This window comes from Grampus griseus (assembly GCF_964374135.1).
Source record: "Grampus griseus genome assembly, chromosome: 15".
In the NCBI taxonomy this organism is placed as follows: Eukaryota; Metazoa; Chordata; class Mammalia; order Artiodactyla; family Delphinidae; genus Grampus; species Grampus griseus.
In genome coordinates, this window is record NC_139009.1 from 31,010,070 (window position 1) to 31,037,313 (window position 27,244).

Here is a 27,244-nt window from a genome sequence, read left to right on the forward strand (position 1 = left end):
GGAAGGAATTTTAAAAAATCTGGTTTGCTTATTGTATCCCCAGTGTTTAGAACAGTGCCTGGCATGGAAAAGCTACTCAGTGTTTGTGGAATGAATAAAACATTGAAATAGTCACTGAAATTAATTACATTTTCATGTTTACACCTGATCATATTACCTCTTAAATGTTAAAAGAAAGAAAGCATGGCCAAGACGTTTAGCTAGTTTTTATTAAAGCTTTTTAAAAAAACTGACATGTAACATTGACTAGGTTAAAAATCAATACTTTTCCCCTAAAATTATTAGCTTTATAGATATAAAATTAATACATGTTCAATATAAAAAATTCCAATCAACAGAGACAGGTCTTTTCCTTATCCAAACCAGTATTACTCAATAATAAACAATACCAATAGTTTGGCCTATAGTCTACCAGATGACTCAATGCATACATGTTTTATATAGTACAGGTATGTAGTGCACAAACACATAAACATAAATGGAATCATATTACACATACAATTCTGAAACTTGCCTCTTCACTTATCATGGACATCTTTCCATATCAATATACATAGCTTAATCATACAATATTTGAATATTTCCTCTGTGCACATCTTTCGACTTATGAAAAACATTTAAATAGTTTTCTCTTTCTCGCTATTAAATCACTTTAGAATAAAGAAGTTAAGTTAGGCAGGAAAAACTATTCTAGAAACTGAATCAAATTCCAACCATGAAATCACGTGCTAGACAGCGATCTCCCATTTACCTAAACTTAACAGCTTTGTAAAAATGCGTACTTCAGAGTACTTGTATTTTACAATATGGTGGAAGAGAGGAATCTATTTCACTTAGATTCTTTCGGGGACAAGACTAAGTTTAAATGAGGATAAACCATATAGAAACTAACTTCCGTGGCTTGTAAGCCTACTCTCATCCAGTAAGATAGGCCTTCTTGAGATGTGTGTTCCCACAATACAGCAAATAAGATAACCTGAAAACCCTGAAAGTTAACACCAGGAAAAAAAATTTTAAATAATCTTTTAAATGCCTAGCTAAGCTCACAAACAGTCAGAGACTTGTCCAGAAGCCAAACGCAAAAACGAAAATGTAAAACAGAATGGTAAAAATGACAAATAGTCTAGTTGTCTCTTAGGGAAGGCCAATCTTAGTAAGCTAGGGCTTTAGTTTTATCCCCTACATGGGCACAGAAGAAAAGGTTACAGCTCTGTAGAAGAAGAGTTAAAACAAACACCCACATAAAACCAGAATCCTTAAAGGGCTACACCCTCATTAAAATAGTGGACTAGCAGCAGATGACTAGGGATTTGTGTGTCACGGCCTGGGATCTGGACAGGAGAAAAAAATGTTTCCTCTTAGAATTTAAAAGGCCTCTTCTTCACTCAGGTTTAGGGTTCAAATATATATAGAAAACAATGAGGTCACTGGGGTCCCAGGGAAAAAAAATCCAACACTGTCGGAAGGACACACTCTCAAAAGCCATATGGAATTCCCCCTGAAGATGATCTCAAAATTATGAAACAAATGAGAAAAAAAATTCACCATAAATGATATAACAATGCATAAAGTTGTTAAAGGACAATATTAAACAGAAAGAAAAATGTTCAGTGAAAAATAGAGACAAAAAATCTATTATGTTGGAACAATAAAAGGTTCTAATGTTAGTTCTCAAAGAAAAAGTAAACAGAAGGAGAGGAGAAGGAACTCATGAAAAAATGTAACGTCAAAAGTTGCCCTGCTGCCCTCACCCTCGTGGTCAAAATATGTCCATGAATTCTCTAATACATCCCCCTCAAGAGCTGGAACTTAATTCCCTTCCTGAGTGTGGGCTGGACAGAAATGACTTGCTTTTAAAGAACAAATTGTGGTGGTAGTAACAGAATGCAAATTCTGAGACTACATCATAAAAGGTTTTATGGCTTCCTCCTTGCTCTCTGGCATCATTTCCTCTGGGAGAAGCCAGCTGCCATCCTGTGAAGACACTCAAGCTGTCCTATAGCGAGATCCTTGTGGCAAGGAATTGAGACCTCCTGCCAATAGCTATGTAAGTGAATCATCTTGAAAGCAAATCCTCCAACCTTAGTCAAGCCTTCAGATGACTACAGTTCCAGCCAAGAGCTTGACTGCACCCTCACGAGTGACCATGAGCTAGAATCATCCAGTTCGCAGACATTGGTCCTGCCCCAAACCTCCCTAAGACTTTTGGTCCACACCAAAAGGCTCTTGATATTTGTTCATATTTGGTCCTGCCCAAAATGTCCATAAGACATTGGGTCCATGCCAAAAGATCCTTGATATCTGGTCCTGTCCAAAACCATGTGGCATGAACCAAATATGCTCATGGACATTCTGGACAGGACCAAATTTCAAGGATCTTTGGCATGGACCAAATGTCTTATGCATGTTTTGCCCTGTCCTGCAAGGGAAATCACCCAATTAAACCATTCTTGAATTCCTGACCCTTAGTAACTGAGATAATAAATGTTTGTTTTAAGATGACAAATTTTAAGATCATTGTTATACAGCAATAGATAATTAATATAGTTCTCCTTTCAGGAGAGTTAAATTCAAAACAATCATTTGGAGTAAATGATGGACGTAAGACAAAATATAAAATTTGGCTTAATGGTACTTTATAAATAAGTGGAAATAATTTTAAAAAGGAGGCTTTAATCAAAAAAAATTTTGCATGATGGATCAAATTTGGTTTGTATACACCAGCAAAGAAACAAACAAAACCCCACAAGTACTGTGGTAATTAGAAAAGTAGAACTTGTCTTTCACCAAATAAGGTAATCCAGGATATTTATTCTACTCCCCATAGAATGACAACATGATGAAAGAGAGGAGAGGAGGAAAGAGACACACACACAGAGAAATGGAGGTGTATGTTTTATATGGTGATGCAAGCAGACAGCAGTGTAGACTACAGCCAAAGAGGAGTATACGTTGCCATGAGGAGGTTATCTGGTAGAAACCTGGGTGCAATCAGAGGTGTGCATACAGAGAAAGACAGGGTTTGGGGCTGCATATAAGCCTGTATATTCTTAGCATGCATGTTTGAGAGCATCCAAGTTAATACGAAATTATTTCTTCCACTGACCCAGTTGCTGTATAAACAAATCAGTACTAACAGATTCATATCACTATGTTACTTCCATCAGAGGGATGAAATGGAATAACAATCATGACAACCTATCTCTGTAACTAAATTGGCTTTCTTGCTTCTTAATGAAGAAAACAGAATCAGACACCTAAGACCAATCATGTGTATCTGATGGGATTACCAGACAATCTAAGACTAAAAAATAAGTATGCTTAAATAAACTAAAGATATAAAAGAAGGGATGAAAAATTACAAGGAAAGAATAAGACAAAAAATGGAAAGAGATGTGAAATAGAACCAAACAATTTCTAGAAATGAAAAATATGGTCACCAAATTAGGTGTACAATCAGTGAACTGGAAGATGGTTACGAGTACCCTCAGTGCTCTGAGGGATTAAAAAGTGGAAAAATGAAGCTCACTTTAAGAGACATGGAGAGCTAATGTACATCAAACTGAAATTCTAGAAGGAGAGATCAGAGAACCTGAAGGAGAAAATATTTGAAGGGATAATAATTGATCATTGTCAGACTTGAGAAAAGAACTAAAATCTTGGACATAAGCACTTCAAGTCCCAAGCAGGAAAAGTAAATCTACATTTAGATACTAGAAGCACCAGAAATAAAGAGAAAAATCTTAAAAGCAATTACAAAGAAAGGAAGATTACCTGTAAAGGATCAAGTCAGCAGAAAGTACCAAGAACTACAGAAACTAGAAGACAATAGTCCAGCATCTTCGAAATGCTAACAAAAATACCTGTCAACGGAGAAAATGTGCCTATGTCCACTTAAACTATCATTTAAGAATGAGGATCAAAGACTGAGAGTTTACCACTAGAGGCCTAGCTGAAAAAATCTTCAGGAAGAAGGAAATCAGTAAGTGTGGAAACAATAGTAGAGAAATTAGTCCAAATGAAGACAAAAAAAGGGGAAAACAGCTTTTTTAATTTATAACAAGCTTCCAGAAATACCGTGTATGTTCTGCAATGCAAAATGATGACAAATATTTCTCAATTTTCACTAAACCTTTGAAATCAAAATGTCATTAATAAAAAGGAAAATTTTCTCAAATATGAAGAATAGCCACACACCTAAAAAAAAATATTCTCAGAAAATAACTTTTTTTGTTTTTCTTGCCTCCTTTGTCATAGATTAGTTGACCATAGGTGTGTGGGTTCATCTCTGGGCTTTCTATCCTGTTTCACTGATCTATATTTCTGTTTTGTGCCAGTACCATACTGTCTTGATTACTGTAGCTTTGTAGTATAGTCTGAAGTCAGGGAGTCTGATTCCTCCAGCTCCGTTTTTTTTTTTTTTTTCCCAGTACTTGGGCCTCTCACTGTTGTGGCCTCTCCTGTTGCAGAGCACAGGCTCCGGACGCGCAGGCTCAGTGGCCATGGCTCACGGGCCTAGCCGCTCTGCGGCATGTGAGATCTTCCAGACCGGGGCACGAACCCACGTCCCCTGCATCGGCAGGCGGACTCTCAACCACTGCGTCACCAGGGAAGCCCCAGCTCCGTTTTATTTTCCTCAAGATTGCTTTGGCTATTTGGGGTCTTTTGTGTCTCCATACAAATTTTAAGATTTTTTGTTCTAGTTCCATAAAAAATGCCATTGGTAATTTGATAGGGATTGCTGAATCTGTAGACTGCTATGGGTAGTATAGTCATTTTCACAATATTGATTCTTCCAATCCAAGAACATGGTATATCTCTCCATCTGTTTGTCTCATCTTTGATTTCTTTCATCAGTGTCTTATAGGTTTCTGAGTACAGGTCTTTTACCTCCTTAGGTAGATTTATTCCTAGATATTTTATTCTTTTTGCTGCAATGGTGAATGGGATTGTTTCCTTAATTTCTCTTTCTGATCATTCGTTGTTAGTGTATAGGAATGCAAGAGATTTCTGTGCATTAATTTTTTATCCTGTAACTTTACCAAATTCATTGATTAGCTCTAGTAGTTTTCTGGTGTCATCTTTAGCATTTTCTATGTATAGTACCATGTCATCTGCAAACAGTGAAAGTTTTACTTCTTTTCCAAGTCGAATTCCTTTTATTTCTTTTTCTTCTGATTACTGTGGCTAGGGCTTCCAAAACTATGTTGAATAAGAGTGGTGAGAGTGGACATCCTTGTCTTGTTCCTGATTTTAGAGTAAATGCTTTCAGTTTTTCACCATTGAGAATGATGGTTGCCAGGGGTCTGTCATATATGGGCCTTTATTATGTTGATAATGCCCTCTATGCCCTCTATGCCCACTTTCTGAAGAGTTTTTTTTTTTTTTTTTAATACATTTACTTATTTATTTGTTTTTGGCTGAACTGGGTCTTCATTGCTGCACGCGGGCTTTCTCTACTTGTGGCGAGCCGGGGCTACTCTTTGTTGTGGTGCACAGCCTTCTCACTGTGGTGGCTTCTCTTGTTGTGGAGCACGGGCTCTAGGTGCGTGGGCTTCAGTAGTTGTGGTACGTGGGCTTCAGTACTTGTGGCTTGCAGGCTCTAGGGTGCAGGCTCAGTAGTTGTAGCACACAGGCTTAGTTGCTCCGTGGCATGTGGGATCTTCCCGGACCAGGGCTCAAACCCGTGTCCCCTGCATTGGCAGGCAGATTCTTAACCACTGCGCCACCGGGGAAGCTCTCTGGCGAGTTTTAATCATAAATTTGTGTTAAATTTTGTCAAAAGCTTTTTCTGCATCTATTGAGATGATCATATGGTTTTTATTCTTCAATTTGTTAATGTGGTGTATCACATTGATTGATTTGTGTATATTGAAGAAACCTTGCATCCCTGGGATAAATCCCACTTGATCATGGTGTTGGATTTTGTTTGCTAGTACTATGTTGAGGATTTTTGCATCTATATTCATTAGTGATACTGGTCTGTAATTTTCTCTTTTTTGTAGTATCTTTGTCTGGTTTTAGTATCAGACTGATGGTGGCCTTGTAGAATGAGTTTGGGAGTGTTCCTTCCTCTGCAATATTTTGAAAGAGTTCGAGAAGGATGGGTGTTAGCTCTTCTCTAAATGTTGGAAAGAATTCACCTCTGAAGCCATCTGGTCCTGGACTTTAGTTTCTTGTAAGATTTTTAATCACAGTTTCAATTTCAGTGCTTGAGATTGGTCTGTTTATATTTTCTATTTCTTCCTGGTTCAGTCTTGGAAGGTTGTGCTTTTCTAAGAATTTGTCCCTTTCTTCCAGGTTGTCCATTTTATTGGCATAGAGTTGCTTGTAGTAGTCTCTTAACGATGCTTTGTATTTCTGTGGGGTCTCTTGTAACTTCTCCTTTTTCATTTCTAATTTTATTGATTTGATTCCTCTCCCTCTTTTTCTTGATGAGTCTGGCTAAAGGTTTATCAATTTTGATTATCTTCTCAAAGAACCAGGTTTTAGTTTCATTGATCTTTGCTACTGTTTTGTTTCTATTTCATTTATTTCTACTCTGATCTTTATGATTTCCTTCCTTCTACTAACTTTGGGTTTTGTTTGTTCTTCTTTCTCTAGTTCCTTTAGGTGTAAGGTTAGACTGTTTGAGATTTTTCTTTTTTCTTGAGGTGGATTGTACTGCTATAAACTTCCCTCTTAGAACTGCTTTTGCTTCATCCCATAGGTTTTGGATTGTCGTGTTTTCATTGTCATTTGTCTCTAGGTATTGTCTGATTTCCTCAGTGATCTCCTGGTTATTTAGTAGTGTATTGTTTAGCCTCCATGTGTTTGTGTTTTTTACGTTTTTTTTTCCCTGTAATTGACTTTTAATCTCATAGTGTTGTGGTTGGAAAAGATGCTTGATATGATTTCAATTTTCTTAAATTTACTGAGGCTGGATTTGCGACCTAAGATGTGATCTATCCTGGAGAATGTTCCATATGCACTTGAGAAGAAAGTGTAATCTGCTGTTTTGGGATGGAATGTCCTATAAATATCAATTAAATCTGGTCTACTGTGTCATTTAAAGCTTGTGTTTCCTTACTAACTTTCTGTCTGGATGATCTGTCCATTGGTGTAAGTGAGGTGTTAAGTCCTCCACTATTACTGTGTCACTATCAATTTCCTCTTTTATAGCTGTTAGCATTTGCCTTATGTATTGAGGTGCTCCTATGTTGGGTGCACATATATTTATAATTGTTGTATCTTCTTCTTGGATTGATCCCTTGATCATTATGGAGTGTCCTTCCTTGTCTCTTGTAACATTCTCTATTTTAAAGTCTATCTTATCAGATATGAGTATTGCTACTCTAGCTTTCTTTTGATTTCCACTTGCATGGAATATGTTTTTCCATCCCCTCACTTCCAGTCTGTATGTGTCCCTAAGTCTTTAGTGGGTCTCTTTTAGACAGCATATATACAGGTCTTGTTTTTTTATCCATTCAGCGAGCCTGTGTCTTTTGGTTGGAGCATTTAATCCATTCACATTTAAGGTAATTATCAATATGTATGTTCCTATTACCTTTTTCTTAATTGTTTTTTTTTTTTTTTTTTTTTGTGGTATGCGGGCCTCTCACTGTTGTGGTCTCTCCCATTGCGGAGCACAAGCTCCGGACGCGCAGGCTCAGCAGCCATGGCTCATGGGCCCAGCCGCTCCATGGCATGTGGGATCCTCCCAGACCGGGGCACAAACCCATGTTCCCTGCATCGGCAGGCGGACTCTCAACCACTGTGCCACCAGGGAAGCCCTTGGGTTTGTTTTCGTAGGTCCTTTTCTTCTCTTGTGTTTCCCACTTAGAGAAGTTCCTTTAGGATTTCGTGTAGAGCTGGTTTGGTGACACTGACTTCTCTTAGCTTTTTCTTGTTTGTAAAGCTCCTGATTTCTCTGTCAAATCTGAATGAGAACCTTGCTGGGTAGAGTATTCTTGCTTGTAGGTTCTTCACTTTTATCACTTTAAATATATCATGCCACTCCCTTCTGGCTTGTAGAGTTTCTGCTGAGAAATCAGCTGTTAACCTTATGGGAGTTCCCTTGTATGTTATTTGTCATTTTTCCCTTGTTGCTTTTAATAATTTTTGTCTTTAATTTTTGTCAATTTGATTACAATGTGTCTCTGTGTGTTTCTCCTTGGGCTTATCCTGTCTGGGACTCTCTGTGCTTCCTGGGCTTGGGTGGCTATTTCCTTTCCCATGCTAGAGAAGTTTCTGACTATAACCTTTTGAAATATTTTCTCGGGTCCTTTCTCTCTCTCTTCTCCTTCTGGGACCCCTATAATGTGATTGTTGGTGCATTTAATGTTGCCTCAGAGGTCTCTTAGGTTGTCTTCATTTCTTATCATTCTTTTTTCTTTATTCTGTTCTGCGGTTGATTTCCACCATTCTGTCTTCCAGGTCACTTATCCGTTCTTCTGCCTGAGTTATTCTCCTATTGATTTCTTCTAGTGTATTTTTCATTTCAGTTGTTTTATTGTTCATTTCTGTCTGTTTGTTCTTTAATTCTTCTAGGGTTTGTTAAACATTTCTTGTATCTTCTCGATCTTTGCCTTCATTCTTTTTCTGAGGTCCTGAATCGTCTTCACTGTCATTATTCTGAATTCTTTTTCTGGAAGGTTGCCTATCTCCACTTCATTTAATTGTTTTTCTGGGGTTTTATATTGTTCCTTCATCTGGGGCATAGTCCTCTGCCTTTTAATTTTGTCTGTGCTTCTGTGATTGTGGTTTTTGTTCCACAGGCTGCAGGACTGTAGTTCTTCTTGCTTCTGCTGTCTGCCCTTCAATTTTTTTTTTTTAATAATACATTTGAAAAATTGTTTTATTTTATTTACTTATTTATTTTTTGCCTGTTTTGAGTCTTTGTGGCTGTGTGTGGGCTTTCTCTAGTTGTGGCGAGCGGGGCTTACTCTTTGTTGCGGTGCATGGGCTTCTCACTGCGGTGGCTTACCTTGTTGCAGAGCATGGGCTCTAGGTACGTGGGCTTCAATAGTTGTGGCACGTGGGCTCAGTAGTTGTGGCACCTGGGCTTAGGTGCTCTGCAGCACATGGGATCTTCCCAGACCAGGGCTCAAACCCATGTCCCCTGCAATGGCAGGTGGATTCTTAACCACTGTGCCACCAGGGACGTCTCAGAAATAACTTTTCATGAAGCAGAAATGTTCCCATGTTTTTCCTTCTGGCTTTCTTTTGGCCATGTAGCACGGCATGCAGTATCCTAGTTCCCCAACCATGGATCCAACCTGTGCCCCTTGCAGTGGAAGTGTGGAGTCTTAACCACTGGACCACCAGGCAAGTCCCTCCTTCTGGCTTTCAAGGCTCTCTAGATCTGACCACACTCTCCAAATACACCCTAGACAGACCAGTGAGAGTGATCTAACATGTCACACCTTCACATCACTGTGCTGCTGGAGTACACTTATGTCTCTTCTTTGTATCTTTTAAAGACCAATTTAAAGCCCACTTTCTTCATTAAGCCTTCTAAAACAGTTCCAGAAAATCTATCCTTTCCTGTTTCCTATTCCAACTGAACTAACTATATATAATATACCTTCTTTAGAATTAGCAAATAATTCAACTGTGTGTAATTTCTCAACTTATAAAGTGAATGCTCCTTTCGTCTGTATATATCTTAAATTTCCTTAAGTATCCAAATAGCATAATGATAAAACACACTTGCCTCAAAACAACATTAATGTTTAACATAGTAAATAACTGTATTTTAAGAATTTCTACTTAATCTCTTTCACATATACTTTGGTCTTACCATGATAAATATCCTGTAAAGAACCACCTCCACAAAACTCCATGCAAATCCAAAGTTTATCTCGCCTATAAAAAGAAAATAAGCATTATCACATTTTCATGATTAAAGTTATTTGAAGTAACAAGTATTTTAAGGTCGTATGCCAATACCTTGAAAAACCACATAAATGCAATGTGCTAAGAGAAAAGCTAATATCTATGAGTAAATGAATTACTTAACATAATGTGTTGCTGTAACTCAACCCAAGGTTTTAATCCTTAAAATACACGATTTGTAGGATGTAAAGATGTCATTTGGCACATCCAAATGAGAGAAAATGTCCCTTTAGTTAAAAAGTCCCCTCCCTCACAGTTTATCCATCTACCCTATGACTGCATTATAAAAGTTAAATGTTAATTAAAAGGTTCATACCAAAAATTACATAGAGAAGATTCATCAGAGAATAGCCAATACATCTCAAAGTGTATCACTTTGATGGCTCTTCTCATTGACAAAACAGACAAAATGTAAACTTTACCCTCATATCTAGACTCAACAAAGATCTTTCCAAAATAACCTTTGTTAAAAATTTATCACTCACTTGTCTTTAGTAGCATTTCTCTTTCACATTCACATTATAAGACAGCATAACCACATAGTCACAGGAGAAATAATTAGCAAAGCCATAATCTCTTATTCCTTTGTTGAATCATTCATTACTTCATCTCAAAATGCAACAGGAAATGTACTATTCTTGGGGGGCAGAGATGGAATAGAAAAGTCTCTGAACTCAGCAAGCTCAGTCTAACACGGAAGAAAGATTCTGCCTTAATAATATGTTGGTGTCTCTTACCACTGCATTCACAGTGCCTAGAAGGATACCAGTAAATGAATACTTATTTCATAAATGAATGAATGCATGAGTAATTGAAATAATAAACAAATCGATTAGTACCAGGATCAGCAAATTATGGCCAGTGGGCCAAATCTAGCCTGCTGCCTGATTTTGTATAGCCCAGGGACTATGAATGGTTTTCATATTTTTAAACGGTTGGGGGGGTGGTTTCAAAAGAAGAATATTATTTCTTGACATGTGACAATTCTGTGAAATTCAAATTTTAGTGTCCATGTAAAGTTATGTTGGAATACAGTCACACTCATTCATTTACATATTATCTATGGCTGTTTTTGTACTAAAACAGCAGAGGTGAGCAACTGTGACAGACAGAAACATACGAAGTCCACAAAGCCTAAAATATTTACTATATGGTCATTTACAGAAAAGGTTTGCTGACCCTTGGACTGTATTATAGTTTGATTAATGCACAATTCAGGCATGTATAAAGTTCTGTGAGAACCCAGAGGTAAAAATAATTAGGAGAGTCAATGGAAATTTTAAGGGAGGAAATAACATTTGAGTTGGGTCTTGAAGTTAAAGTAGGAATTCACCACTAAGAGACAGGGAAAGGGCCTGTGCAAAAGAATGAAAATTTGATGACACATTTTAGAGACCGTGGGTGATTTAGCGTGAGTTGAACTCAGGCTACCTGAAGAGAGAATGGCAGGAAGTGAAGCTAGAATAGGCTGAGGTCATACTGTAAAACAGTGGTTGGTTTGTATATTCCTCAGTTTAGTTACTTTCATCTGGATAGTCTCTAGTTTGTCAATGTCTCTTTAAATGTGGCACCCAGAATCAAGTACTAGTCTGAATACTGCATGAACAGTGCATTAACAAGTGGAGCTGTTATCAGGATTGGACCACATATGGCAGTGGTGGTGTGATTAAGCAGACCTGAGAGGTGAGTTGACTTGGTTGGGTGTGATGGACCATGCACCATATATCAAGGGAACACAACCTGTCAGTGTGAAGGTCAGCAAACTTAAAAGAGTACAGAGTAAAAAGTACCATGATTCTAGAGGCAAAGCTGAAGATAGTGAAGCCCAGAGAAAGAAATCAGGACCTCAAATTCACAGGTGGTCCACATACCAGTGAAACTGAGTCATGACTGCTGATGGTAAAGTATGACCTAGTTGCCCAGTGGCCTGGTTTGAATAACTCACAGAATGGATGCCTGGGGGCTGGCAGATGCATGGTCTCATCCAAAACGATGAAGGCATTTATGACTGGTGACTGTTACACAGGGAGAAATCTAAATCCCCCTGAGAGTCAAACAATTATGTCCTTTATGTGAACACTTCTATTTCTTATTAACTTCAGCTTCTTAGCAACTGCATTCAACTGCTGGTTTGCAGTTTGAAGTTAACTAAAACCTCTAGATCTTTTTTTACATAGAAGTGGTCAGATGAGTTTCCTTTCTAGCTCCCTATTTGTATATCTGGTTCACTGAAACTATGCACAGGACCTTGTCCTTATTTGTTAAATTTCATCCTTAAAAGAAAAAAAAAAAAGAAGTTTTCACATGCATCTTATTAGCTCTCCAATTATTTTACTTAAAATAATTGGAGACACTATTGTGACACTATTTCTAAGTGTAAATACACCCCTCCTACCCCACGCTCCAGAAGTCGTTAGTTAGAAAGCCCCTAATCAGGAGCAAGAGCTTTGCGTATAAACTATGTGGACCTGCACTACTGAGTTTACTAATGAGCTTAAGGAGCATTAGGAGTAACTTTTCCACTGGTGACATGAATGGCACTCTAACTACGTAGACTGCTCAGAATGACCATTTGGCACCTCTCTGTGCCGCTGCTTAAACTGAGGTATAAAACTGGCAAGTCTATCAACCAATATTCTTTGAAATGATGCTTAGACTCCAATTTAATATGTGTAATGCAGGATTTCATAGCCTGATCTCTCTAGACTGAGTCCTTCCTCTAGAACAGTGATTCTCAAAGTGCGGTCTGGAGGCCTCTGAGAGTCCTGGAGATCCTTTCAGGGGGTCAGCAAAGTCAAACTCATTTTCATAACAACACTAAAAATTATTTGCCCTTTGCACTCTGTCTTGAAAATACAGTGGAGTTTTCCAGACACTACAGGAGCAGGAAGTGTGATGATGATGTCATCCCTCTGACAGCTACTGGAATATGTGCTTCTGTATTCTTGTTTCAAATGTTTCTCAATTTTAATATCTAATATAGTAAATATCAATAGATACAACCCACACAAACCAAAGCTCTTTGGGGGTACTCAATCATTTTTAAGAGTGTAAAATAAAAGGGGTTCTAAGACCAAAGTGCTTGAGAACTACTGCTCTAAAATATTTTCACATCTGCTGCACATGAAACTTTCATATAAAATTCCTGCCTCAAGGGCTTAAGCAACAGGCAGCAGGGACTTCTCACATCTCACAGAAACTGGCTGAATTGTTTTGGGGTCTGCTCAGGATAAGTAAACTGCTTAGTAAAGGACCTGGACTATATGCCCAATAAACGTAAGCTGTTTTCTACTCCTTTTGTTATATTTTGTCTTGTTGTGTTTTATTTATGTGAGGCACCTTAAACTGCTCCTGGAACTCAGTGAAGGTGTAATTAAGTAAACTTGCCTTTTTCTTTTCTTTAAGAAAAAAAATAGAAGAGAGATGGGATTGATTTGACATAACTTCTTACTAAAGTAATGCTAATCACCACTTCCTTCCTATAAGCGCTCACTAATTATGTGATTAATAATTTATCTTAGATGTTTGCTGGGGACAGATGACTGACATCAAGTTTAACAGTCTGTATTTTCTAGAAATCACCTTTTCCTTTCCTTTGCAAATTGGTCAATGCTGATCACTAATCTTTTGACACCCCTCCTATTTGTCAAGACACTCACGACAGTGGATGGCAATCATGTCTGCTATATTTTCAGTATAGTAATGAGATATAATTTATATAAATCTAAAAGGCTTACATTCATTTAAAGTGTCTGGTGCTCTATAATTATCTAGTCACCTATCTGTACTTCAATTCCTTCTTAATAATGCTTTTATTAAGCATTATTTTCCTACCCTTTCCAGTTTGAAAACAATTCTCCTTGTAAAGAAAATGGATGCAGGAAATGAGTTCTCTGCTTTCTTACATATTTCAATATTATACCATCCTCTACTTGAAGCTGGTCTACCCCCTTTCCCACCTTGCTTAAAAACACAATTTTCTGTTCACTCTATGTAAAATGACTTTCCAACTTACAGACTGAGAAAAAAAAATCATAATTATATATTTAATACTTTACCTTTTAAGATGCCTAAAACACTTTACCTTTACAACATTCTATTTAGTTAAGTCTGCTATTATCAAAAACGCCTGAATATTCAGAGTCTATTAGAAAAATGACTTCCATCTGTTCTAAGAATGTCTCTCTTGTGATGGTAAATCTGCATTTGCTTTTGGTCACTCACCAAGCCATCTGCCTAACGGGAAAGGACTTGAATCAGATCAGTCCATTCGATGCAGGCCAATAAATTACAAAATCTTTGTCCCTGGGTATCTGAACTAAAATAAAATTAATCACTGAGGTAAATATACAATATATCACTATTAATTCTCTGGCTCAACAAATCCTTATAATTTTTCTTTCTTATTCTGTAAAATTATCTTTCTATCTGACAAGGAATAGAAAAATAAGTAGAGGGGGGAAAAGTTCACTATTTTCATCTTCTAGTTCAATGTTTACTAGAGCATATAGGAACTAACATTCTAATAACTATTTCATTAAATTAAAGAGGTTATCATTTCTAAAACACACCTTTTAATCTTCCCACACTGAACTAAGTATAATTATTTATGTATTTTGCCCAAATATAACATGATTTAAAAAGAAAAATAAAATATGAGCATGATCACCAAGGATAAACAGCTCTCAAATGTCTGCTAGAAACTAGCAGACCAGTCACTCCCCCGGGACAGGATGCCTAGCCATGCCCCACACTGCTGTACCCTGTACTTTACTGTAGGTTATCTTGTTGACCAAAGCACTTGCCAATGGCTACTCCATCACATTCAGCAAAATAATTCAACTGTAACCTCAACTGTCAATGTGAAAAACGAAAAGTTTAATAACTGCTAGATGTTTTAGTTTAGGATAGCTGTTAATGTGTGCTGAATTAAAATGTTTTGGTTCATTTTTAAACAAATAGGCAAAAACGACCGCATTCCAAAAAGTTATACGTAACCCATCCACCTTCTTCCCCTTTAACAATGAGGGGTAGCTATGTATTCAGAGGATACAAGGTGACCTATTTCTCTATAATTGTACTTAACACTCCCAGTTTGGCATAATATTTGACAAAGAACGGGTCACTGGACAGCAGTCCTATGTGAAGTATGTTCCCCAAAAGAAACCACTGCACAGTTAAATCAGTTTTAGAAATGTCATATACTACAGTCTTCTCTTCTCTTGGAAATTAACAACGCCACTGGTATTTTAAGGTCTCTGAGAAATCCTGTGGGGGGGGAGTGGGGCACAGAATAGAAGGAGAAAGGGAAGGAGGAGGTGTGGAGAGGGAAGAAAAGGTGGGAAAAGGAGGAGGAAGATTAGAAAGAGGGGAAGAAAGGGGATGGAATGTTGGGAAGGGGAGAATGCAGAAGAGGAAGAAGGGGAAAAGATAACAGAGCAGAGGGGAGAGGGAAAATGAAGAAGAGAAAGAAGAAATACAACTTCTCTAATTTTGTTTAGTTCGCTACATCCCCCAATTATTTTTTCCATAGACCCATTTTTTCACATATCAGTATCCCTCTGAACAGATGTTCCGTAGAAATACCCCAGCAATACTGGTATAAAGAAGTATCTCATAAGGTAGTTCCACCAAATTTCTTAAAGAGGACCATTAGTGAAAAACTGGTAAAATCCAAATGCAGTATCTTAGTTTAGCTAACATATTGTACCAGTGTTAATTTCTTAGTTTTGACAAATGTCCCAGGGTTATGTAAGATGTTAACACCAGGGAAAGCTGCGAGAACTCTTTGTACTATCTTTGCAACTTTTATGTAAATCTAACATATTCCAAGATTAAGTTTCCTTTTTTAAAAAAAGACAGTAGCTGGGTATAAACTAAAGTGACTTAATTTACTTTATTTTCATAGTGTGAGCATTCAAAAACGCATTTTCAGTTAAGATTCTGTGGTTTCCCTGGCAAGTCCTGTCTCTGGCTCTAGAAAAAAAATTTCTTCCAGTTTCTATATAACTCAGGGGACTACCATCTCTTTCTTGGATTACTGTAATAAATGTACCGTATAAAATTAACTGACTCCTTGTCTCAATACCCTACACCCCAAGTCCATCCCCCCATAGAATATACTACCTCTGTGTTAAAACCTTCCAACAAGTATGCTCAATACATACAGGTCCTAATTAAGGCATAAAAGGTTTCTTTTTTGCCTAAATCTCCACAGCCTTAACCTGCTGAACTACACCCTTTCCCCTTAAACTCTAATATGAGATTATTTGCTATCTCCTGAACACTTCATGATTTTTTCATGCATCCATTTCCTTTGTCAGAAATTACAATTTTCTACATACATATACACACCACAGTAAATGCATACTAATCCTCTAACACCCAGTATTTGGGAATAACATCATTCAAAGAGCTCTCTCTGATTCCCTTTGACAAAATCAGATATTCTACCACATCTTTATCACTTTATATCTTACGTCAAAATGATTACTGCACCTAGCATTGCAATTATTTGCTCATGTCTATTTTTTCTATTCAATAGTAAGCTCCTTAAAGGCAAGGACTGTTTTGTCTATCTTAACATCTCCAGAAATCAATACAGCACTCTAGACATCCTAAGAAATAATGTAAACACACTTTGTAAGTGGTGATGATTCATAAATATATTATTACTATGAGTTAAATCATGTTCATCTAAACTACTACTCTGGATTTCAAAGGTTTAAAATATCTGATCTAAATAAAAGTGTTTTCAGTGCATGGATCTGACCTTCTGACAGCTCATCTTTTGAGGATCATTTGCTGTTAGTCAAAGCTGAGCATTATGAGTTCAGACTAGAAAGGAATGTTCCAATTTTCTTAATTTATTCTTAAAGGATATGCTGGGCGAAGGAATGCTTAGAAGAATCTGAAGTTAAGATCATTCTTTGCTTAAAAGAAGCAATCGTTTAGCTCTACTGAGAATAAAGAATAGGTCTATGGTGATTTAAATCTGTTGTTTTGTAAATATACACACAGAAATACACAGATAAAAATATTTACCACACCAGGTCTATTTACTTTAAATTCTAAACTTTCAGAGAAAAGTTTTCTCTATCCAGTTCTTGTTGTACAGTATGTGTAATTAGGCACTTAATAAACACAGGCTTTTAATGATGTTGAAGAGCAAGTAAGGACGGCCCCATCAAGAGTATCAGGCTTCTCTGTCTTACAGGAGCTCAGTCTCAATATTCCTTTGGGAAGTGAGCATAGCTCACTATAACCCTGTTATAAAATACGCTTCTGAACTTAATTATTTGCTGGTCATCTATTCAGTAAATTCATAGGGTTAAGTCTGATTTCCTGGAGGGGAAATTTATTAATGGTCAAACCACGTTACTTCAGTTTACTCAATTTTTTGGTCCAAATTTGTTATAATAGGCTATAATGCAACAAGATAGAAGGAAGAAGGTCAAAAAGAACAGTATATATTTTAGGGGGTTTGTATCAAGTTCAAACAAACAAGCTCATTGCCTTCTGAAAACTCATTCAGTAATGAGAAAGAAGCCAAGAAACCATGTTCCCTCTGAGACTAAATCTGCCATTTCCGGACTAAGTAATATGTACACCAAAAAGACTGCTGGCTAGGTACCTGCAGAGCCAGGTTTAAATCCCAGCACCAACAATGAGTAGCTGGATAACCTAAAGAAGTCATTTATCCAGCAGTCTCTCTTCTATCAGCAAAAAAAAAAAAAAAAGTGGGCTAAGTGACAAGACCTCTTGGTCCCTTCTAGCTCTAACACCCCACAAGGCTAATCATTATCCCATAGTCCAAATTTGCCTGAGTCTAGACTTTAATTAGTGAAGCAGGGAAGAATTTCTATAGAAGAAAAGAGCTAAAGAAAGAGAGGATTAATCGCTGTTCCACATTATACTACCAATTGCTTTCGTATCACTTTCATCAACTACACGTTACAGAATAAAATTATATGTTTAAATCAGTTTTCCTATATCAGATCATACAACTCCAAATGAACACGCTTTATTAAAAAAAAAAAAAGAATGATCCTAATTTTGTCTGTTTCACGACGGTTTCTGGGCAGTTTTGCTCTCTGTATCCTTATACTTAGATTAAAATAAAAGTATCCTCTAAAAAAAATCCATCGAGTTACACACAAAACAGAAACTTGCACACTGTTCTGTATGTATACTATGCTTCAATTTAAAAGGTTTACTTTAAAAAAAAAGGATATTCAAAATACAGTCAGAATACATGGTTCCTGATATCTAAAAGTAAGTACAATTTTTGTTAGGCATAATCTCAAATTGGCTCTCTTGTAGCATGTCTCATGGTTAAGGTTAAAGAGTGTGTTACTACAGAGTTGTGCTATTTTGCCCCAAGTCTCAACAAAAATGAATACAAACCCAAAAGGAATTCTGTATTCCGGTAACAAGATCAAACGTTTTGCTGCCTAACCTGTGTGGGAAGGCTCTTGCCTAAGTAACCCAGAAAGTCAAATGTCCAGTTTAGCTTAATGTTACTTTTTGAATTTTGAGGGGTGGGGTGGGTGGGTGTGAAGTACTGGAAGTTTATTTGGTCAGCTTTTTTGGCAAGGAAGTAGAAAGGCCAAGTCAAAAGTCATGTGATCCATAAGCACAATACCACAGAAAGAACTAGGACCCTCCTCGGTCAATAACTTGAAATGAGACTGTGAACTAAATACTCGATGTGAAACTCTCAAACACCTTATTTGTAAAATGGAAATAATATTTACCATAGAGTAATATTCCTAAGAGCGTTGTTGAAAAGATCAAATTAGGCACTAACCTGACGGTATTTAAAAAACAGTTAACAGTAATAGTAATCATAGCAATAGTAGTAGCAATACAAGTTAACATTTATTGAGCATTTATTATGCTCTAAACATTGTTCTTAACACTTTACTTATATTTACCAACTACCCTTGTAGTTATCACATCACGTATCTATTATTATTATCCTTATTTTATAGATGAGGAAATGGAGGCACAGAGTGGTTAAGTAATTTGCCATAAGTCACAAAGTTAGTAAGTGATGGAGTCAGGACTCAACCAACCCAACCAACCTGACTCCAGAACTCAAGCTCTAAACTACCAACTATACTACTGTCTCTGTGGCAAAAAGATCATGCTCATTTCACCACACCAAGGTTGCCATGTAAGTGGGTGGGGATCTCCTGGAATAACAGGTTAGGCTTTGGATGGTCCCATATTTCTGGAAGACTCAGAACATGTTTGAGAAATTCTCAGTTCAATGGCCCTGGGGAAACACAAAAACTCTTAAAAAAAGATCTGTTTGCTCTTGGGGGAAGAAAACTTTGTAATGCTTCTCCCAAATGAGTCTAAGTAGGATCATTTTGTTAGGACCAATAACAGTGAAATAAATTGTTTTGAAGTGACAATTTACATGTGTTGGCAGAAATCAGTTATTTGTATCATGAGCTTAAATGACTGTAAGGGACTTCTTTGAGCTGATGGAGTAACTGCCTGTGCTGGGTCTGTCCATAAGATAAAAACTGATGCAGAAACTGTTGTTAGGTTGTTGTTTGAACCACCCACCATTAAAACAGTTTTAAACTGGCTGTTAAAGAACCCACTCAAAATGTTTAACAGCCACTGACCTCGGGGTAGCACCTGTCCCTACGTGAACTAAAGTCCCATTAAACCCACCCTTTGACCTCGATGAAGGTGGACAATCAAAGCTATCCAAGAGCGGTTAGAATCAAGAAGAGCTGGTCCGCCTGGCCTTTCACAAGCTGGAAGGAAGAGAGGGCAGAAGTGCCCCGTCTTTTCCATATGCTGTGCCTGCATCAGAAAAGAAGTGTTTTGTACTTGGCTCACAGACAGAATGGGAGCTGTAATAAGATACATCCTTATTCTTACCCTACAGTATATGGGAACCAAACAGAAGAGTTTTTTAAATACCTAAGAAAACATTCTCTAATCCTTCCCCTTTGGAAGGAACCTTGGAAACAACTAGGTCACAGTGCTCAACTCAACTGCATACAGAAGTGAATGGAAACGCAAGATCTGGCCTTGAGGTCATCCCCTATGGAATATGACCTGGGGAACCTGGCTTGGTCCTGCCAAACCAAAACAAGGGGCGGCAAATTCAGTCCTTCTAAGTTCACTTTAGGACCTGGGAAAATAAGAAGTTAGTAAAATAATTATAATTCCTAGTCCTCTGGATAAAATGAAGGGAAGGGATGATGCAATACTTTGAGGCTAGAAGCACAAAAGAAAAAAAAAGGTTCTAAAGGTTCTAATAAAAACAACAGATATACTTTGTAAATTCACCCAAGACTAGAAGAAAGGGGCAACAGAATGGCGTATTTAGATCTCTGGTCTACCACAGGAAGACTAACCATAAAAGTCAGTTTTTACTTGCCAGCTTCCTCACTGAAACTACACCCAGAATTCCCAAGAGTATAACAGACAAATCATGGACTATGGTATGGGGTACAGAATTAACATAAAGAGGTCATAAATAAAAATTCCATTCATATGAAGATATCTTATTTTCAAAGCATGAAGAAAACTACAAAACTTGGTATTAGAGCTAACTTTATTTTGTTAAATGTATTAGGTGATGGAAATCATTACTGCTTTTCATAAGGGAAACAAACAATGTACCTGAGATAGCTTCCAAAATAAGCAACAATATTTGGGTGCTTACAGTCTTTCATCATAATAATTTCTTGCTGCACAACTGCAAAGTCTTCTCCTAGAATAAAAAATAAGCAAGTTGAATATTTAGTAGGTAAATTTCAAAATGTCGATTTCTTTCAAAACATAAAAAATGTTATTGATATTATTTTTAATGACAATTTCAGTCCTATCTTGACAGAAAGTAAAGTACAATGATTAAAAAGTATGAACTCTGGTCCCAGACTATGTTGGATTCAAATCCCAACTCTGTCCCTTACTAAGCTGTGTGAACTTGGGCAAGTTACTTGACCTCTCTGTGCCAATTTCTTCCTCTGTAAAATAGGGATAAAACTAATAATAATCTATCTTATATGGCTATTGTAAGGGTTAGGTGGGCTAATGTATGTAAAATGCTTAGAACAGTATCTGACACAGAGTAAGCACTAGATAAGCATTTGCTATTATTACAATTATGCCATCATATAATTCACTAGAAATACATTATGTTTTCCCTTTCTTAGCAAATAACATTCAATATAATTTTATTTATTTATTTATTTTTGGCTGCGTTGGGTCTTCGTTGCTGCGTGTGGGCTTTCTCTACTTGTGGCAAGCAGGGGCAACTCTTCGTTGCAGTGTGCGGGCTTCTCCTGTGGTGGCTTCTCTTGATGCGGAGCATGGGCTCTAGGCACGTGGGCTTCAGTAGTTGTGGCACGCGGGCTCTAGAGCACAGGCTCAGTAGTTGTGGCACACGGGCTTAGTTGCTCCGTGAACCCGTGTTCCCTGCATTGGCAGGCGGATTCTTAACCACTGCGCCACCAGGGAAGTCCCAACATTTAATATAATTTTGCACAAGGAAGCAATTCTTTTTTAAGTTAGGGCAGGAACCCTTATACACTGAGACTATCAAATGTACCTCCACAGCTCTTTTGGTAGAGCTGAGAGGCCTTACTCTAGCAGTACTGGTTTACCAGAAGCGCGCCCCCCCCCCCACACCACCACCCCTGCCACAGGTTTATCCTGTATTCAAGTGCCTTGCTCCAGCTGTGCTGGGATGTAGAATGGGATTGTATTTAAGTCTGGTCAGACTATCAGCAAGTATCTCTCTCCTTCTACTCCCTCCCTGCCCAAATTCTTCAAAATAAGATCTGGCAATCCTGTAACAGTGTCACACATGTTCCTGGTTCCTGAATGAACATTTGTCATGGAGAGAGACAGAACTGCCATGAATGCAAATGTGGTAAACCAGAGACTAAGCAGAAAGAGAACACGTGGAAGTGCTTACATTGAGATCAAAGCAGCTTTGTATTACTAACTCAGTTTTTCAAGCATTATATACTATGAATAGCCTGATTAAATGTATATTAGTGGCAGAATCAAAAATAGGTTTCCCAAACTAAAGTTTAAATTGTAAATATGAGGTTGTTATGGCAAGCCCTTGACACTTCTGGCCTGGCATTTTCCTACTGTAAATGTAACAGGCTTGAAAGTAGCCTAACTATGAACCATCTGAACTCAATATCAAAACCAACCTTACTGCCCCAGTGACAAGGGAAGAAGTAGTAGAGAAGATACAGTATGTCAGATTCGTAATTTCTGCAATGAAATGGGTACAAAATCCAAGTTTTCCAAAGGGAGAATAGAAAATTTTTATGCCTTCAAAATCTCAAAAGAAAATCACTGAACTAGGATCTTCTGGGTTTACTTCCCACCAGTAAGAATTTCTGATTCAGTATATTAAGAAAAATCCAAGATAAACATAATAAGGCCATAATGAGACGAACTCCAATTTTCAGGGATATATGAAATACTTTGAAAGTTCTAAATTTTGCTTTTCACCTGCCTTTCGATTATACTTTTCCCCAATTCAGTGACTGGGTTACATGAGATCAAAGTTGATACAGTCAGCCTGAACTCTAGGACTAGTTTAATAGTTAGAGGACAGCAGCTCTCTTTCCAGGAGCAGCCCTGAAGCTGTTAGTCGTCACACAACCTCCAAGGCAGCCAGCTTTAGAATAACACTGACCTGCAGAAAACACTGAGAAGAAACACGAAAAGGGGGGAAGAAGGAAGGCACATGACCAGTGTAATTGAGCTACTACAGGAAGCCTCATCTGCCTGGTAATTTTCAGATATACCTGTTCATGACCAATAAACTCCTTGTACTGTTTAAGCCACCTTGAGCTGTGGTTTCTATTATACCTGTAAGCATCACTGCATCAATGTCTTCATGTCTATGTCCTCACTGGAATGTTACAGCATCTAGGACAGGAATGATACCTTCATCATTTCTGTATCCCTAGCACCTAATATGCAATCAATGAAGTTGTTACCTGAATGAATCATAATAAGAGCATAATCATAATCATAGCACATAATTCTACTACATGATGACTCTAAATCAGGAGCATCTGCTTTGGGTTTAATTTCATCCAGTTATTAGCATGTTTTATACAATTGTTTGTTTGCTACCCCTGTGGTTTCACTAAAATCTATGAATGGCTTTTTAAGCCTTCAACCATGTCTTTCCCAGGAAATGTTGTTGATCCAAAGTGCATCCTTTTTGTCCTATTAAGTCATCCCCACGTGATTATGACAATGGCCAAATTAAAGTCAGTATTTTTGTGGGGAAAAAATCCAAAGAAAAATTCCACAATTTGATTTTTAAAGGTAACTGAAAAAAGGTAGATTTGGGTAGGAAAAAAGAAAGCAGTTTAATACATTAATTAATCCAAAGGAGCCTAACAGAGTTAAAGGACTTTCTTCAAAGTTCAAGAGAAATATATTCTAAAGGATAAATTAATAGCCCCCCCAATGGGATGGTTAGATAATTTTGAAAAATTCTTTCCAATTCTGAGAGATTATGAATTTTCGGTAAAATTTTTGACATTAAAATGAAGAATACATCTTCCAAAGGATGGCAAAAATAAAAACAAAACCTAATTGAGAAAAATAAGCAAGCCTACAAGTAGAGCAGATCATGAATAAATCAAGTAGACAGGCAGAAAAATACAGACTTACACATGCAAAGTTCTCAGAATAAACATGACACAATACTAAGTGTTCAATAAATGTTAACTATCTGTAGTAGGCTGAATAATGGCCCCAAAGATGGCCAGGTCCTAACCTCTGAAACCTGTGAATGTTACCATACATGGCAAAAAGGGGCGTGCAAGTATGATTAAGTTAAGGATCTTGTGATGGGGAGTTTATCGTGAATTATCTGGGTGGGCCCTTAATGTAATCACAAGTGTCCTTATAAGAAGAGGCAGAGGGAGACTTGACTATAAGAAGGCAAGGAGCAAGATGCTATGTTGCTGGCCTTGAGGATGGAGGAAGAGGCCAAGAATGAACGAATGCAAGGAATGCAGCTCTAGAAGCTGGAAAAGGCAAGGAAATGGATTCTCCCTTAGAGTATTCAGAGGAAGGCAGCCCTGCTAAGTCTTTGATCTTGACCCAGTGAAACACACTTTGGACTTCTAAATTCCAGAACTTTAAGAGAATAAATTTGTGCTGTTTCAAGTCACCAAGTTTGTAGACCTTGTTAACATAGCCACAGGAAACTAATACGTGATTACTATCAACATTATCACTTTGGCAGAGCTGGCTAGCCATTCACAAATAATCTGTGCTCTCCCTTCCATAATGTGGAAGTTACTGGTGGGAGGCAATTATCCCATCAAAAGACATTTCCCAGACAACATGACGTGCCAAAGAGAACAGTTCTTGCCAATGGAATGCGAGCAAAAATAATGTGTCATTTTCCTACTCTTTCTTTTCCCATTAGCAGGCTACATGACACTGTGAGGTCCCAGAAAATGCAAGTCTGGGTCCCTGAGTCACCCAAAGAAAGAAAGTCATCCAACAACTTGAACATCTGCTCTAAACTATTGCATAAACTTGAAATAAAATTATATTATGATCTAGCTTAGTTATTACAGTAGTTAGCATTATCCTAAACTGATATAATTACCATCCATTTACGAAAATGGTTGTCCAAACCGTAGGAGGGGCTTCACAAATGTTTTAGTGGGTTAACAAACACGAGACTCTGTCCCTCTAATAGAGCACAGATATAATGAACAAGATCATAGGCATTTCTATTTGCTTTTATTTTTTATACAATTTATTTTTTAATACAATGCTTTCCTGTAAAAAGCTATATTTAGTCAAATATGTGAGAGCAAAAGGACACTTGAATGTTATGGGGGTGGGTCTCTCCCTGAAAACTACAATAAAACATAGACTCCCTAATACTTCCTTGCCTTGTTTGTTTGTTTATTTATTTATTTATTATTAGTTTTGGCTGCATTGGGTCTTCATTGCTGCACGCAGGCTTTCTCTAGTTGCGGCAAGCAGGGGCTACTCTTTGTTGCGGTGCACGGGCTTCTCATTGGGGTGGCTTCTCTTGTTGTGTAGCACAGGCTCTAGGTGTGTGGGCTTCAGTACTTGTGGCTCGTGGACTCAGTAGTTGTGGCTCATGGGCTCTAGAGCACAGGCTCAGTAGTTGTGACGCCTGGGCTTAGTTGCTCTGTGGCATGTGGGATCTTCCTGGACCAGGTCTTGAACCCATGTCCACCTGGCAGGTGGATTCTTAACCGCTGCGCGACTGGGGAGGCCCTCTTGCCTTTTTAGATACAAACTGACAATCACGGTATTTCCAACATTTCATACAATTATTTACTTTTTTTTTGACGAAATAATACATAATCTTAGATCAAACTGATAACCAACTAACTGCCTTTTTGGTATGCCTAATTATTTTCACTGGCATCAACTGTATTAAGTTTATAAGACCTACTCTTCTTATCATTAACATAAGCACGTTGACAATAAACTATCCACTCACATTTTTTAAAAATAAGCAAAAAATTCAATAAAGCAAATAATTACACAATCACTCTTGTTAGATAAATATGGTAAAGCTGTTGAAACAGAACTACTGGCTGGGAGGTAGCGTTACCATTTTGTGCTTTTTAACAGTTTATGTATCTAAGTCCGAGTAATTGTAATGAAAGCAACTGATGTGTATCTGCACACTGAGTGGAAGTAGAGGTTATATGAAAAACAAACAGGAGAAACGTAAGGATTATCTGTATTGGGAGGTGAAACAACAGACAAGTCTTTAGGAAACCAACTCTTGGTCTATTTGTAAACTGTGTATCTTCTGTTTCTGTAGTTCTTTCCCCTATGAAGGAAACAAGTTTACATGTCACCGTCAATTACCTTTTGTTTGTTGTTTCTTATTTCAATTCTTTGTTTTTTTATGTCCCTTTAGTCATCTTTATATCTCTCTTCTAAATGATTAACATGTTCATGACTGTCAGCAGCTGCCATGGTTTTCCAGAAGTGTCTTGACAAGTGTCGTGATAATGAAATAATTCTTTGCAGTATCAAAAGTTAATTTACATGGTAACTAACAATAGAGATTAGAATTGAAAATACTTTTAATTATAATTTTTAAAGAGTGTAAAGGAAGCTAACTTGTTATAGATCTGATTTACCTTTTAGCATATAAGTATGTAAAGAAATATGTGTGTGAGTGTGTATTTGTGTATATATATTATTTGTGAAAATATCTAATGCTTTCATTTGGGTAAAGATGAATAGTTATTCTTAGGACGTTCCCTGCTGAGAAGACATTCAACAACCACCATACACTGAGCAGCTAATATGATATAAAAGAGAACGTACTGGAGACCATGAGTAGAGTTCCAGAAATGAACAAGACTTTCCTTGACTTTAAGAAACTTACAGGAGACATAAAATGTGCACAGTCATAACTATAACAGCTTCAAGTCAAACCTTAAATAACTCCCTTCTTTCTTTATCTTTTTTTAAAATTTATTCAACAGATCGTTACTGAACAATTATGTGCCAGCAATGGGACTGCATCAGTAAAAAATAATACAAACAAAAACCCCTGACTTTTTCAGAGCTTATATTCTAACGTAAGTAGACAGGCAATAGACAAAATAAATCAGTAAAATTGTATAGCACATCAGAAGGCGTTGAGTACTAAGGTGAAAAATGAAGCTCAGGAGGGAACAGGGATTTAGTAGGAATGGCTAAAGAGAGCAGGTGAGGAAGATGAGATTTGACTGAAGATACAAATGAGGGAAGGGAGCCACTGAAAAGGCTCAAGCTGCTCAGCTTTTTCTAGGAACAGTGAGCAGGCTGCTGTGACTGCAGCGGAGTGAGCTGGGAGAGAGTGTAGAAGATGAGGACGAAGAGGGGGCACATCATATATGAGCACTTTGGCTTTTACCCTGAGACAGGAATCTGTTGAAATGCTTTCAGCAAAGACCTGACATGCTAATCTGATTTAAAAGTATCACTCTGACTGCTGGGTAGAGCAACGGTGGAAGCAGGGAAATCATTTAGAAGATTATTTTGGCCCCGCTGCTCAGCTTGCAGGATCTTAGTTCCTCAACCAGGGATCGAACCCGTGCCCCCTGCAGTGGAAGCGCAGAGTCCCAACCACTGGACCACCAAGGAAGTCCCTAGAAGATTGTGTATTAATCCCTGGAGATGTGCAGTGGCTTGCACCAGGGTGGGAGCAATGATGATGACAAAATGTGATCAGCAACTGGATCTATTTTGAAGACAGAGCTAACCGGTTCAGTCTGGTTGGGGGTGGAGTACGGGAAAATGAGATGAGTTAAATATGACTTTCAAATTTATAGTCTGAGCAACTGGA

At 37.6% G+C, this 27,244-nt stretch overlaps 1 protein-coding gene across 4 annotated transcripts in view; it reads right to left on the reverse strand.

Annotated features, from left to right (window-relative positions):
- The window catches only part of MAP4K3 (mitogen-activated protein kinase kinase kinase kinase 3), a 188,703-nt gene that overhangs the window by 75,986 nt on the left and 85,473 nt on the right, over positions 1-27,244 (reverse strand). For 3 of the 4 annotated variants that reach the window (XR_014297761.1, XM_082671760.1, XM_082671759.1), the window contains exons 3-4: positions 20,530-20,620; positions 9,782-9,846 (exon numbers count right to left, since the gene is read on the reverse strand). Coding sequence is in view for 3 of the 4 variants with exons in the window: in XM_082671760.1 (XP_082527886.1) it covers positions 9,782-9,846; positions 20,530-20,620 (156 nt within the window). In the remaining variant the exon portion in view is untranslated. The remainder of the gene's footprint in view (positions 1-9,781; positions 9,847-20,529; positions 20,621-27,244) is intronic. The other variant, XM_082671761.1, reaches the window with a different exon arrangement.